The sequence below is a fragment of the Trachypithecus francoisi genome, unplaced genomic scaffold, assembly GCF_009764315.1.
Source record: "Trachypithecus francoisi isolate TF-2019V2 unplaced genomic scaffold, Tfra_2.0 Contig01558, whole genome shotgun sequence".
Lineage (NCBI taxonomy): Eukaryota > Metazoa > Chordata > Mammalia > Primates > Cercopithecidae > Trachypithecus > Trachypithecus francoisi.
The window spans coordinates 1,150,621-1,161,475 of NW_022681440.1; the positions used below are offsets into that span (position 1 = coordinate 1,150,621).

Genomic DNA, 10,855 nt, shown 5'->3' on the forward strand with positions numbered 1-10,855 from the left:
TCACTGCAAGCTGCGCCTCCCGGGCTTACGCCATTCTCCTGCCTCAGCCTCCCGAGTAGCTGGGACTACAGGCGCCCGCCACCTCGCCCAGCTAGTTTTTTGTACTTTTTAGTAGAGACGGGGTTTCACCATGTTAGCCAGAACGGTTTCGATCTCCTGACCTCGTGATCCGCCCGTCTCGGCCTCCCAAAGTGCTGGGATTACAGGCTTGAGCCACCGCGCCCGGCTATTTTATTTTTTTCTTGAGATGTAGTCTCACTCTGTTAATCAGACTGGAGTGCAGTGGTGCGATCTCGGTTCACTACAACCTCCACTTCCTGGGTTCAAGTGATCCTCCTGCCTCAGCCTCCCGAGTAGATGAGACTACAGGCAGGCGTCACCATAATTTTTGTATTTTTAGTAGAGACAGGGTTTCGCCATGTTGACTGGGCTGGTCTCGAACTCCTGACCTCAAGTGATCTGGCCTCCCAAAGTGTTGGGATTACAGGCGAAAGCCACCGCGCCCGGCCAGAGAACAACTTTAGAATGAAGGAAATACGCAAAAGAACATCACATCAAGGATCTATTCATTACCATCTATTAATTACTATATGTGAGTAATTATGACTATTACCCAAGCATTCTATGTTGACTGCTTGAGAGGATGTTTGTTCTGCATGGTGGAGTGTGGAGAAGGGCCAGGATTCTTAGTTTAATCTATCTGTGGGTTATGACTTCCCACAATAGGCACCCCCCCCGCCCCCAACAGCCCTTTTATTGGCTTTGGATGGAAAATCCCTACCTATGTGATGGTCCCTATAATTTGACCAACAGTTGACCCAAAAGGTTATGGTCTGAAGCATTTTAATTATATCCACGACTAGATAATGGGGTCTGTGTTCTTCAAAGTGTGGGGCTGCCTATTCTCCCAGGAACCAAATGGCCTCTGTCTTAAGAAAGTACGCTTACTAGGAAATACCCTGCCTACCTTAGGAATAAATGCAACTCAAGGAAGAAATAAGAGAGCTGAAAAAGCTGGTGCCTTTTGAAAAAAAAAAAAAAAAAAAGGAAGGAATGAGATTTAACTGGTGCTCACAGCTTCTCCATACAAAATATTCGGTGATGTATTCATAATTTGCTTGACATTTCCAGCAAAGCGAAGATGGCAATAACAAAAGGAACTTCATACAAGAGAAAAGAAAGACCCACGGAGCTCCGGAGTTTCTGTTGGAACAAGACTCTTCTGTTTTGCTTATATACAGTTAAGTTCGTTTAGTGTCTGACCCAGTGTCTGATGTAAAGCCACGTTCTCTTCTTTGGCCTGGGCAAGTTTCTCTTCCAGGTCATCAACTGTCTTTTCCAGTTTTGCAATCGTTCTCTTTGCAAATTCAGCACGGATCTCAGCCTCTTTCAGTCTGTCAGGCAGAAGTTTATTTTCTTCTTTATATTTGTCCTCCTTTTCAGAATACTCTTCAGACGCAGCCTCCAGAGATTTCAGATTGTTAATCACATTTTTTTTTTTTTTTTTTTTTTTGAGACGGAGTCTCGCTCTGTCGCCCAGGCTGGAGTGCAGTGGCCGGATCTCAGCTCACTGCAAGCTCCGCCTCCGGGTTCACGCCATTCTCCTGCCTCAGCCTCTCGGTAGCTGGGCTACAGGCGCCGCCACCTCGCCCGGCTAGTTTTTTTTTTGTATTTTTAGTAGAGACGGGGTTTCACCGTGTTAGCCAGGATGGTCTCGATCTCCTGACCTCGTGATCCGCCCGTCTCGGCCTCCCAAGTGCTGGGATTACAGGCTTGAGCCACCGCGCCCGCCTAATCACATTCTTGAGTTCTTCTTGCAGTTCGCCACGTTTTAGTTCAGACACCTCCGCACGCTCCTCTGCCCTCTGCAGCTCACCCTCTAGGATGACCAGCTTAGGAGCTGCCTCCTGGTGTTTGCGGTCAGCCTCGTCCGCAGTGTGCTTGGCCTCTTTGAGCTGCGTCTCCTGAAGTTCCATCTTCTTCTCATCCTTCATGGCCCGGTTTTCTCTCACCTTCATTCCTCTCTCACTCTCATCTGCGGCCTTTGCCGCCTCCTCCAGCTTCTGCAGGGCGGTGGCCAGACGTTCCTGAGCCCCGTCCAACTCCTCCTCAAGGAGCTGGATGCGTCCGTTGCGGGCGGCCACGTCGCCTTCAGCTTTCTCGCGCCGCTCGCGCTCGCCGTCCAGCTCCCCCTGCAGGCCCTGCGCGCGGTCTCCCGCCTCGTCCGCCGGCTGCTGCGGGGCCTGGATCTTGCGTTTCACCGCCTCCAGGCAGCTGAGGCCGGCCAGGCGCGGAGGCGCACGGGCAGCGGGCGGGCGCTCGGCTGGACTCCGCTCCGGCCATAAAGGGAAATTTCTTATTCTTCTGAGTGGTATGCTTTCAACACCCCTTTTCCATTTGTGTGTGTACGTGGTTTAGAAATGATTTGTGATGGTCTGTGATGCTTTTCATACATTGATGTAATATATAAAAGGAAACAAAATGTGTGATATAAGGGAAAATGTCAGAAGTTTTAGATGCAGGGTAGAGATATTTAAGGTTTTTGCCATTTGCTAGTTAATGATCTTTTGAAAAAGTAGAATGCTATGATATTTTAAAGGTTTTACAACTAAATCTTTAAAATTTTCATGTTAAATCAGAAGCCAACATGGGTTCCCACCAAAGGATCCATGGTGTGCTTTGACTCAGACATGTATACTACCAAAAAATTTAAAAAAAAAAAAAAATTCCTAAACTCAGCTGCCAGTCTCTCTAAGGAGAAATCTAAAGCCCGAGTTGGTTGACCTCAAATGATATTCTGGATCCTAAATGGTCTTCTTTACATATCATGTCAAAATATCAAAGATTGAAGAGTAGTTTTCAAATAATACCCCAGAAACGATAAAGGGAAGTGATGGGTCCCTGAGCAAAGATGGAGCACGGACGCCCTTCTGGCCCTGGCAAGGAGAGGAGCAGAGGGGAGGGAGCCTGAAGACACCAAGAGCAACTGCAGGTACCGTTAAGTATGACTCAAGAAGGTACAGATAAATTAAATTGTTTCAGGATGCCCAATATGAGATGTGAGCAGACTGAGAGCCATTAGACTCAGAAACCCCCACTCACCCATCTGGGGAGTGTCCACGAGTTTACTTTTACCCTGTCTCATGCCACCATCTACATTTAGACATGAACTTGTTCAGGCAGACAATGAAAGCCAGCACATTGACAGAATGAGCATTTGTCAAAAGAAGCTGAGTTAATTTGATAAGGAACATTTTAAACACCACCACCAATGTATATAGGGTAAGGTGAAACTGGTTTTAAATGAACAAAGCCACATTTGCACATTTGAATTGTAAATACAAACCATGACCATGCCACTCATATCACAATACTGTACTGAATCTTAGTTTCTTGTAAAAATCAAAATATTGTCCTGCTGAGAAGGTGCTTAGTATGAGGATAAAATGCTATTGTATAAATAACATACTTTGCAAATTAATGAGCGCTCTGCCAAAGTCAACACTTATATCGTGAGCATAAAGAGAGAATACGAATTTACATGGTGTAAATCCAAGCATACAAAAAACTTGGTAAGACAAATTTTTAAATGGAATTTAGCTTCTTTCTGGCTCAGGTTTTTAAAAAATATATTTAGTAAAATTAAGCTTTAGAAAACTGTTCTCTCTTTCATTGGGAAAAGCACAATAGTAAAACATACCACCCGCTTTTATGTACTTACATACTACCACGACTACTATAAAACATTATAAAACAAAATCTGAATTATGCAAATGTTGCACTATCCAAAATTCATCACCAGCAAGCAATTCTATGTATTGCTGCTTTAAACTCTTATCGAACAGCTTGACTTTGTAATGTCCAATAGTTTGCAACTTGATAAAAATATTAGAATACACTGAGGAACACTTCAAACATTGAAACAAACAGAACTCATCACAGGTTTCGATTTAATTCCCTTGGTGGAGAATCCTGGCATTGATATGTTGAAATTTCTATGCAGTCAGGGTTGAAAACTTCTCCAGGGAAGAATGAAGAAAAAAAGAGGCATGATGGCAGTGTGCCTGTCTTGACCTTGAATCTGGGCACAGAGAAATAAGAATATCTTTTGAGAACCTACAAACACAACTTGATCCTTGATTGGTTTGGTGAATGTTTTGATTCCAAAGAGATGATTTAACAAGGCCAGACACACAATGTGCTCTTTTTAAGGAGTTACACCACGCACCCAGAAGACTTCAGAGAAAAATTACACCAGTTCAGCACTCCATCTGATATATAACAAGAAATAAGCAAATAAATGCATAAATAATAAACTCACAATATATGAAAAATATATAATTATATAATTATACACATTTGCTATATATAAATATAAAAATTGAAATTATCCTATATTATTGACTTTTTTCACAAATGATATTTAAACAAAGTGGTGTGGTGGTGGTAATTAGTAATAATTACTAATAGGATAATTTAATTGTGTATGAGAAAATATAGCAGTATTTTATATTTCTGTCCTCCAAAAAAGCAATGCTTTAACTTTAAACTCTTTAATATTTAAAATCTGTAAGCCATACTATTGTATATTCTTAAAATTAATAAATGCATTTTTTAAACTTTCATTTTAGGTTCAGGCATACATGTGCAGGTTTGTTAGATGGGTAAACTGGGTGTCATGGGGTTTGGTGTACAAATAATTTCCTCACCCAGGTAATAAGATTAGTACCTGATAGATATTTTTTCTTGTCCTCTCCCTCCTCCCACCCTCCACCCTCATGTAGACCCTAGTGTCTGCTGTTCTCCTCTTTGGGTTCATATGTTCTTGTTTAGCTCCCACTTATGAGTGAGATCATGAAGTATTTGGTTTTCTGTTCCTATGTTATTTTGCTTAAGATAATGGCCTCCAGCTCCAACCATGTTGTTCCAAAGGATATGATCTCATTCTTCATTATAGCTGTGCGGTATTCCATGGTATATATGTATCACATTTTCTTTATCCGGTCTACCATTGATGGGCATTTAGGTTGATTCCGTATTTCTGCTATTGTGAATAGTGCTGCAGTGAACATATGTATGCATGTGTCTCTATGGTGGTATGATTTCTGTTGCTTTCGGTATATACCCAGTAATGAGATTATTGGGTCAAATGGTAGTTCTGCTTTAATTTCTTTGAGGAATTGCCACACTGCCTTCCACAGTGGTTGAACTAATTTACACTCCCACCAGTCGTGTTTAAGGATTCCCTTTTTTATGCATCCTTACCAGTGTCTGTTATTTTTTGACTTTTTAATGGTCCTTCTGACTGGTGTAATACGGTGTCTTCCAGTGGTTTTAATTTGCATTAGAAATCACCTTAGTGATAATTAGTGGTGTTGACTTTTTTTTATATGGTTTTTGGCTGCATGTATGTCTTCTTTTCAAAAGTTTCTGTTCCACAGTGGCTCATGCCTGTAATCCCAGCACTTTGAGAGGCCGAGGTGGGGAGATCACCTGATGTCAAGGGTTCCAGACCAGCCTGGCCAACCTGGCAAAATCCTGTCTTTACTAAACATACAAAAATTAGCTGGGCATGGTGATGGGCACCTGTAATCCTACCTACTCGAGAGGCTGAGGCAGGAGAATTGCTTGGACCCAGGAGACAGAGGTTGCAGTGAGCCGAGATTGCATTATTGAACTTCAGCCTGGGTGAAAAGAGCAAGACTCCATCTCAGGAAAAAACAAAAACAAAACCCAGAACGTATCTGGTCATGTTCTTTACTCAGTTTTTAATGGGGTTGTTTTGTGTTTGTAAATTTAAGTTCCTTATATACTCTAGATATTACACTTTTGTTAGATGTATAGTTTGCCAAAATATTCTCCCATTCTGTAGACCGTCTGTTTACTCTATTGAGAGTTTCTTTTGCTGTGCAGAAACTCTTTAGTTCAATTAGATAACAGTTGTCAATTTCTGCTTTTGCTGCAATTGCTTTTGGCATCTTCATCCTGAAATATTTCTATGTCCAGAATGATATTTTACCTGAATTGTCTCCCAGGGTTTGTATAGTTTGGGGTTTTACATTTAAGTCTTTAAATCCATCTTGCATTGATTTTTCTATGTGGTGAAAGGAAGGGGTCCAGTTTCAATCTTCTGCATATGGCTAGCGCATTTATCCCAGCACCATTTATTGAATAGAGGGTTCTCTCCCCATTAATGTTTTTGTCAGCTTTGTCAAAGATCAGATAGTTGTAAGTGTTTGCCCTTATTTATGAGCTCTCTATTCTGTTCCATTGATCTGTGTGTTTTTGTACTGGAAGCCCTGTAGTGTAGTTTGGAATCTGGTCATGTGATGCCTCCAGCTTTGTTCTTTTTGCTTAGGATTGCTTTGACTCTGGGCTCATTTTTGGTTCAAGGTGAATTTTAAATAGTTTTATCTATTTCTATGAAAAATGCCATTGGCAGTTTGATAGGAATAATATTCAATCTGTACATTGCTTTGGGCAGTATGGTCATTTTAACAATAGTGACTCTTCCTATCCATGAGCATCGAATGCTTTTCCTTTTGTTTGTGTCATCTCTGATTTCCTTGAGCTGTGTTTTCTAGTTCTCATTTTGGAGATCTTTCACCTCCCTGGTTTGCTGTATTCCTGGTATTTGATTCTTTTTGTGCCAATTTGAATGAGATTGTGATCCTTATTTGGCACTTGTCTTGGATGTTGTTGGTTTATAGGAATGCTACTGATTTTTTATACATTGATTTTTCATTTGGAAACTTTCCTGAAGTTGTTTATCAGCTGAAGGAGTTTTTGGGCCAAGACTATGAGGTTTTCTAGATATAGAACTATGTCATCTGCAAAAAGGGCTAGTTTGATTTTCTCTCTTCCTGTTTGGATGCTTGTTATTTATCTTGTCTAATTGCATTGGCCAGGACTTCCAATACTGTGTTGAATAAGAATGGTAAGAGAGGGCATCTTTGTCTTGTGTCAGTTTTCAAGGGGAAATGTTCCAGCTTTTGCCCATTCAGTATGATGTTGGCTGTGGGTTTGTCATAGATGGCTTTTATTCTGAAGTATGTTCCTTCAATGCCTAGTTTATTGAAGGTTTTTAACATGAAGCGATTTTGAATTTTATTGAAAGCCTTTTCTGCGTCCATTGAGAAAATTATGTGTTTGTTTTTAGTTCTGTTTATGTGATGAATCACATCATAAATGTATGTATTTTTAAGTGGAGAGTATAAATAGAATTGAATAAATATTTATACAATTAATAACAAAGTAACAATGACATTGATTTCTGTTCCATAATGTGGTAGAAAGTTTACTGTTTTGGTTTCCTTTTGCCATAACTTAGGGTATCCTCCTTTTCCTTTATGTAAAAGTCAAATTAAATACAGACAAAGCTAAATGAAAGCTTGACTGGCAGCTTTTCTCTTACCAAATTCACATTATACTGATTCTTGGTGTTGGTCCAATACAGAAAAATCAAGCTAAATATCTTCCCAGCAAAACCATTTTAACTTCTGGAACATGTAGGAATTTATTTGTAGGAACAGCAGATTTTTGACTTGGAGGAATTATTTTCCAGCTCTACAAAAATGTTCATTCACTTTGTATCTACAGGCTTGTTTTGGTGGAACAGCTGTTTGTCATTCAGAATCTGCATCTATAAATCCATCATAAAGACTATCCAAATTTAAAAGATCCATTGTTTGTAAACACTTCAAAACATATTGGCTGTCATCAAAATAAAACCCCTCTTTCTCTGGGAAAATGGTTTTAAAGCACAGATTTAATCTGTATTAATGAAATTGAATTTGGTTTCCAAATAGTTTGTTTAAAAAACTAGAATTTCCTGTTTAATTTGGCTGCCCTTTACGTGTATTTTTGAGTTCTGACGCAGCCTTATTTCTGCCAAAAATAAATCACTTTTTCATTGGATGAGTTTTTGTTGCAACCTACAGATGGCATTGAACAACCCGGGGGGAATGAGTTCATCCTTTCCTAGACAACTTATGGTATTTTCCAAGATCATTAAACAGTTTTGGAAAAACAGCATATACATTTCTGATTTTCTTTCTTTTTCCATCATCATCTTCAATGTATTATTAAATCAGAGAAAAATATTCTTTTTTCCCTGCATTTTGAATATATGATTTTATGGCAGGTATCTTTACATCTTTTCTATGGCCAGCAACATTGATAACAAGCTTCTAGGCACATGTATAGGAGATTTATCTTCTTTCATTTCCTTAAGCTAAAAAAATGTTAAGTCCTACTATGTATTTTGGGCAAACTGAAATGTGACCAAAATTTTTCCTTATAAACCACCACCACAGATGCATGCAGGCTATGGAGCAGGTAGCACTGTTTTATTTTTATGGGTAAGAAGTTTATAGACGAAATGGAATTGGCCAAATTTTACCCTTGCATTGTCTGCTGAAGATGCACATAGATAAGTGAAGTTTAGTTTCTAGGTGAACAAGATACCAACTATATACAGGTTCACTGTCTTCATGGATACCAAGAAGATCATTTGAAACTATATAATTTTTTCCTTTTGAGTTGATACATGGTAAGTGTACAAATTTCTGGGATACAGAGTGATATTCTGATTCATGTATACAATGTAGAATGATCAAATAAGGGTAACTGGCATATCTTTCACATTGAATACTTATCATTTGTGTTGTAAACATTCAAAATCTGTTTTTCTTTTTGAAAATACATATTTATGATTAACCATATTTATCATACAGTGCTACAGAAGACTGGAGCTTATTTATCCTATCTAGCTGTCACTTTGTATCTGTTCACCAACATCTCCCTTTTCTCCCCGGCCCCCTACCCTTCCCAACTTCTAAAGACCATAGTTCTATTGTCTACTCCTATGACCTCAGTACCTCATTTTTCTTTAGTTCCCACATATAAAATGAGAATGTGTAATATTTATCTTTATCCCAGGGAATAGTTTCCCAGAACATTTTTTTTTCTTTTTTTGTGTGTGCTAAAACCAGGACAGTACTGGAAAAAGCAGGTATGGCAGTCACCCTACATTCAGAGTAAAATACTAGTCAAAAGTATAGAGCACGCTTTCAATATATTTCCTATAATGTGGGGCCCAGAGCCAATATCCAAGAAAAAAGGAATATGGGTGTGTTATTGGCAATAGCTTATAGTGTCTTGCAAAAAATACCTCCAAAAAAAGTTCCTTAAATCGTACAAGTCTCTTGAACATGCCCTCCTTTCTTTTGTTCTTCCTCGATAAAGACATATTGGTGTCACCTTTATCGATGTGCAGTTGCAAACCAGGAGGCAGCTGCTGCCTGAACAGAGGCTGTGCTCTGTTTCAATCGGCAGTGACTGACCCATGAGTTCCGATGCAGGGCCCTTGGCTCTTCTGAGTAGCTACATCCTTCATGCCAGGGTGTGCCTGATGTGTTTCTTTCCTTGTAACATGGTCAAACCAGAAGATACTCTTCTTTCTTTCCACTGGAAGGATAAGAGATCACTTGTGTATTCTTGGCGTGGTCATGGGCTGGGATACAATTCTGATACAGAGCAGGTGATGGTGGAGGTGGGTCTCCAAACCATCGCTGCAGGACTTTTTCAAAAGTCCCTCATATGTACACCATCATCTCAAAGTCATGTGTATGACAGTGGGAGCTCTTGAGGCTTTTGGAACATTCTTCTTTCTCCCCACCTTCTCCCTTTCTTGAACCCATACACTCAAGTGCTTTCCCAAGGTAAAATGCCAGTGTATTAGAATCGATGTTTCATATGAGGTATGCCAGGCACTTCAGTTACACTGGAGGAAAGGAAATAGCAACAGAACAGTTGCAGTCATGATTTTCCTGAAACATTTTGTACAAGTTTCAGTTATAACATTGCAACGACCATGTCAGCTACACCAGGTTATGAGAAAGAATTTTGAAAACACGCTAGCAAAATCTTTCTAGTTACCATCAAGAGAAAAGAGACTTAGGAAACTGACAGAAGAGACTCGTATTTAGTGTGACTTCTTTGTATGTTTAATAAATCATTAAATATTTAATACATGTCTAACAGTCCAGGGTCTTCATATGTTAGTGATTTTCTCTTATATTTTGTATTAGGTGCTATAGGGATTACTATGCTTGGACAATTTGATTAGAGTAGAGCAAAAGTTATGCTAGGGGAGGTACTGGGCTCAATGAGACCAAATAGAATTTTAATCAGCAAATCGATACTATGTACAGAAATGTTTCCAATATTTTCTATTGCTGATATGTTTGTACACATTGCTCATCAATGCAAATACAATACAATATAAAGTGTTTAAAGTTCTTCAAATTATTTCATAAATTATGTTACTTATTTTTAAAAAAAGTTATTTTCTAATTTTCAATTGAGACAAGTTTTTGCAAGAACAAGCCCTAAAAGTAGGAAAAGCAGAGTGATGCTGAAGCCACATTTTTCTTGATCTGGATTTTGTGGTGAAATTAAATACTTTCTCATTTAGCTATATGAGTAGCCTTACATATGGAAAGGTATCAAGCATATATGTGAAAAACCCTATTGTGGGTAGGATGAGATATGCGTAACAAATTAAGAGGTTTGTATAATGACCATTTTGTCATGATGGCTTCAGGTGGGGGGAAAAAACCCTGTAAAACATTAGACTAGGCCAAAATTAAGTGCTTTTATTTTGAAATCAAGAATACACAAAACTGTCGTGAAATAATAAAAGTATGACCCAAAAGGTGACTGTTTTCTTAAAATTGAAATCTACATGCAGAGGCATAGATGCAAGTTGATGAGTTTACAAACATTACCTCTGCTCTCCCCTCTCTGCCCTGCCCTAGTTGTAGGCTGGACCTTGGCTCCTTGCTTCTTGTCG

General features: G+C 39.2%; 1 protein-coding gene across 1 annotated transcript; it reads right to left on the bottom strand.

Moving 5' to 3' along the window:
- Positions 1 to 330: 330 nt before the first annotated feature.
- LOC117063653 (tropomyosin alpha-4 chain-like) lies at positions 331 to 9,250 on the bottom strand. The gene is made up of 3 exons (XM_033177463.1): positions 9,173 to 9,250; positions 1,807 to 2,333; positions 331 to 1,496 (listed from the first exon to the last, which is right to left on the bottom strand). The coding sequence occupies exons 1-3, from the start codon at positions 9,248 to 9,250 to the stop codon at positions 1,232 to 1,234; spliced, it is 870 nt and encodes a 289-aa protein (XP_033033354.1). The 3' UTR covers positions 331 to 1,231.
- Between the last annotated feature and the right edge of the window lie 1,605 nt (positions 9,251 to 10,855).

Excerpts from the sequence above, each read along its gene's own strand:
- LOC117063653 (XM_033177463.1), bottom strand. The coding sequence starts at position 9,250 with ATGTCTTTATCGAGGAAGAACAAAAGAAAGGAGGGCATGTTCAAGAGA. Across the intron at positions 2,334-9,172 it reads TTAAGGAACTTTTTTTGGAG|CGGAGTCCAGCCGAGCGCCC; the intron begins GTATTTTTTGCA and ends TTATGGCCGGAG. Across the intron at positions 1,497-1,806 it reads GGCGAACTGCAAGAAGAACT|AAAAAATGTGATTAACAATC; the intron begins CAAGAATGTGAT and ends AAAAAAAAAAAA.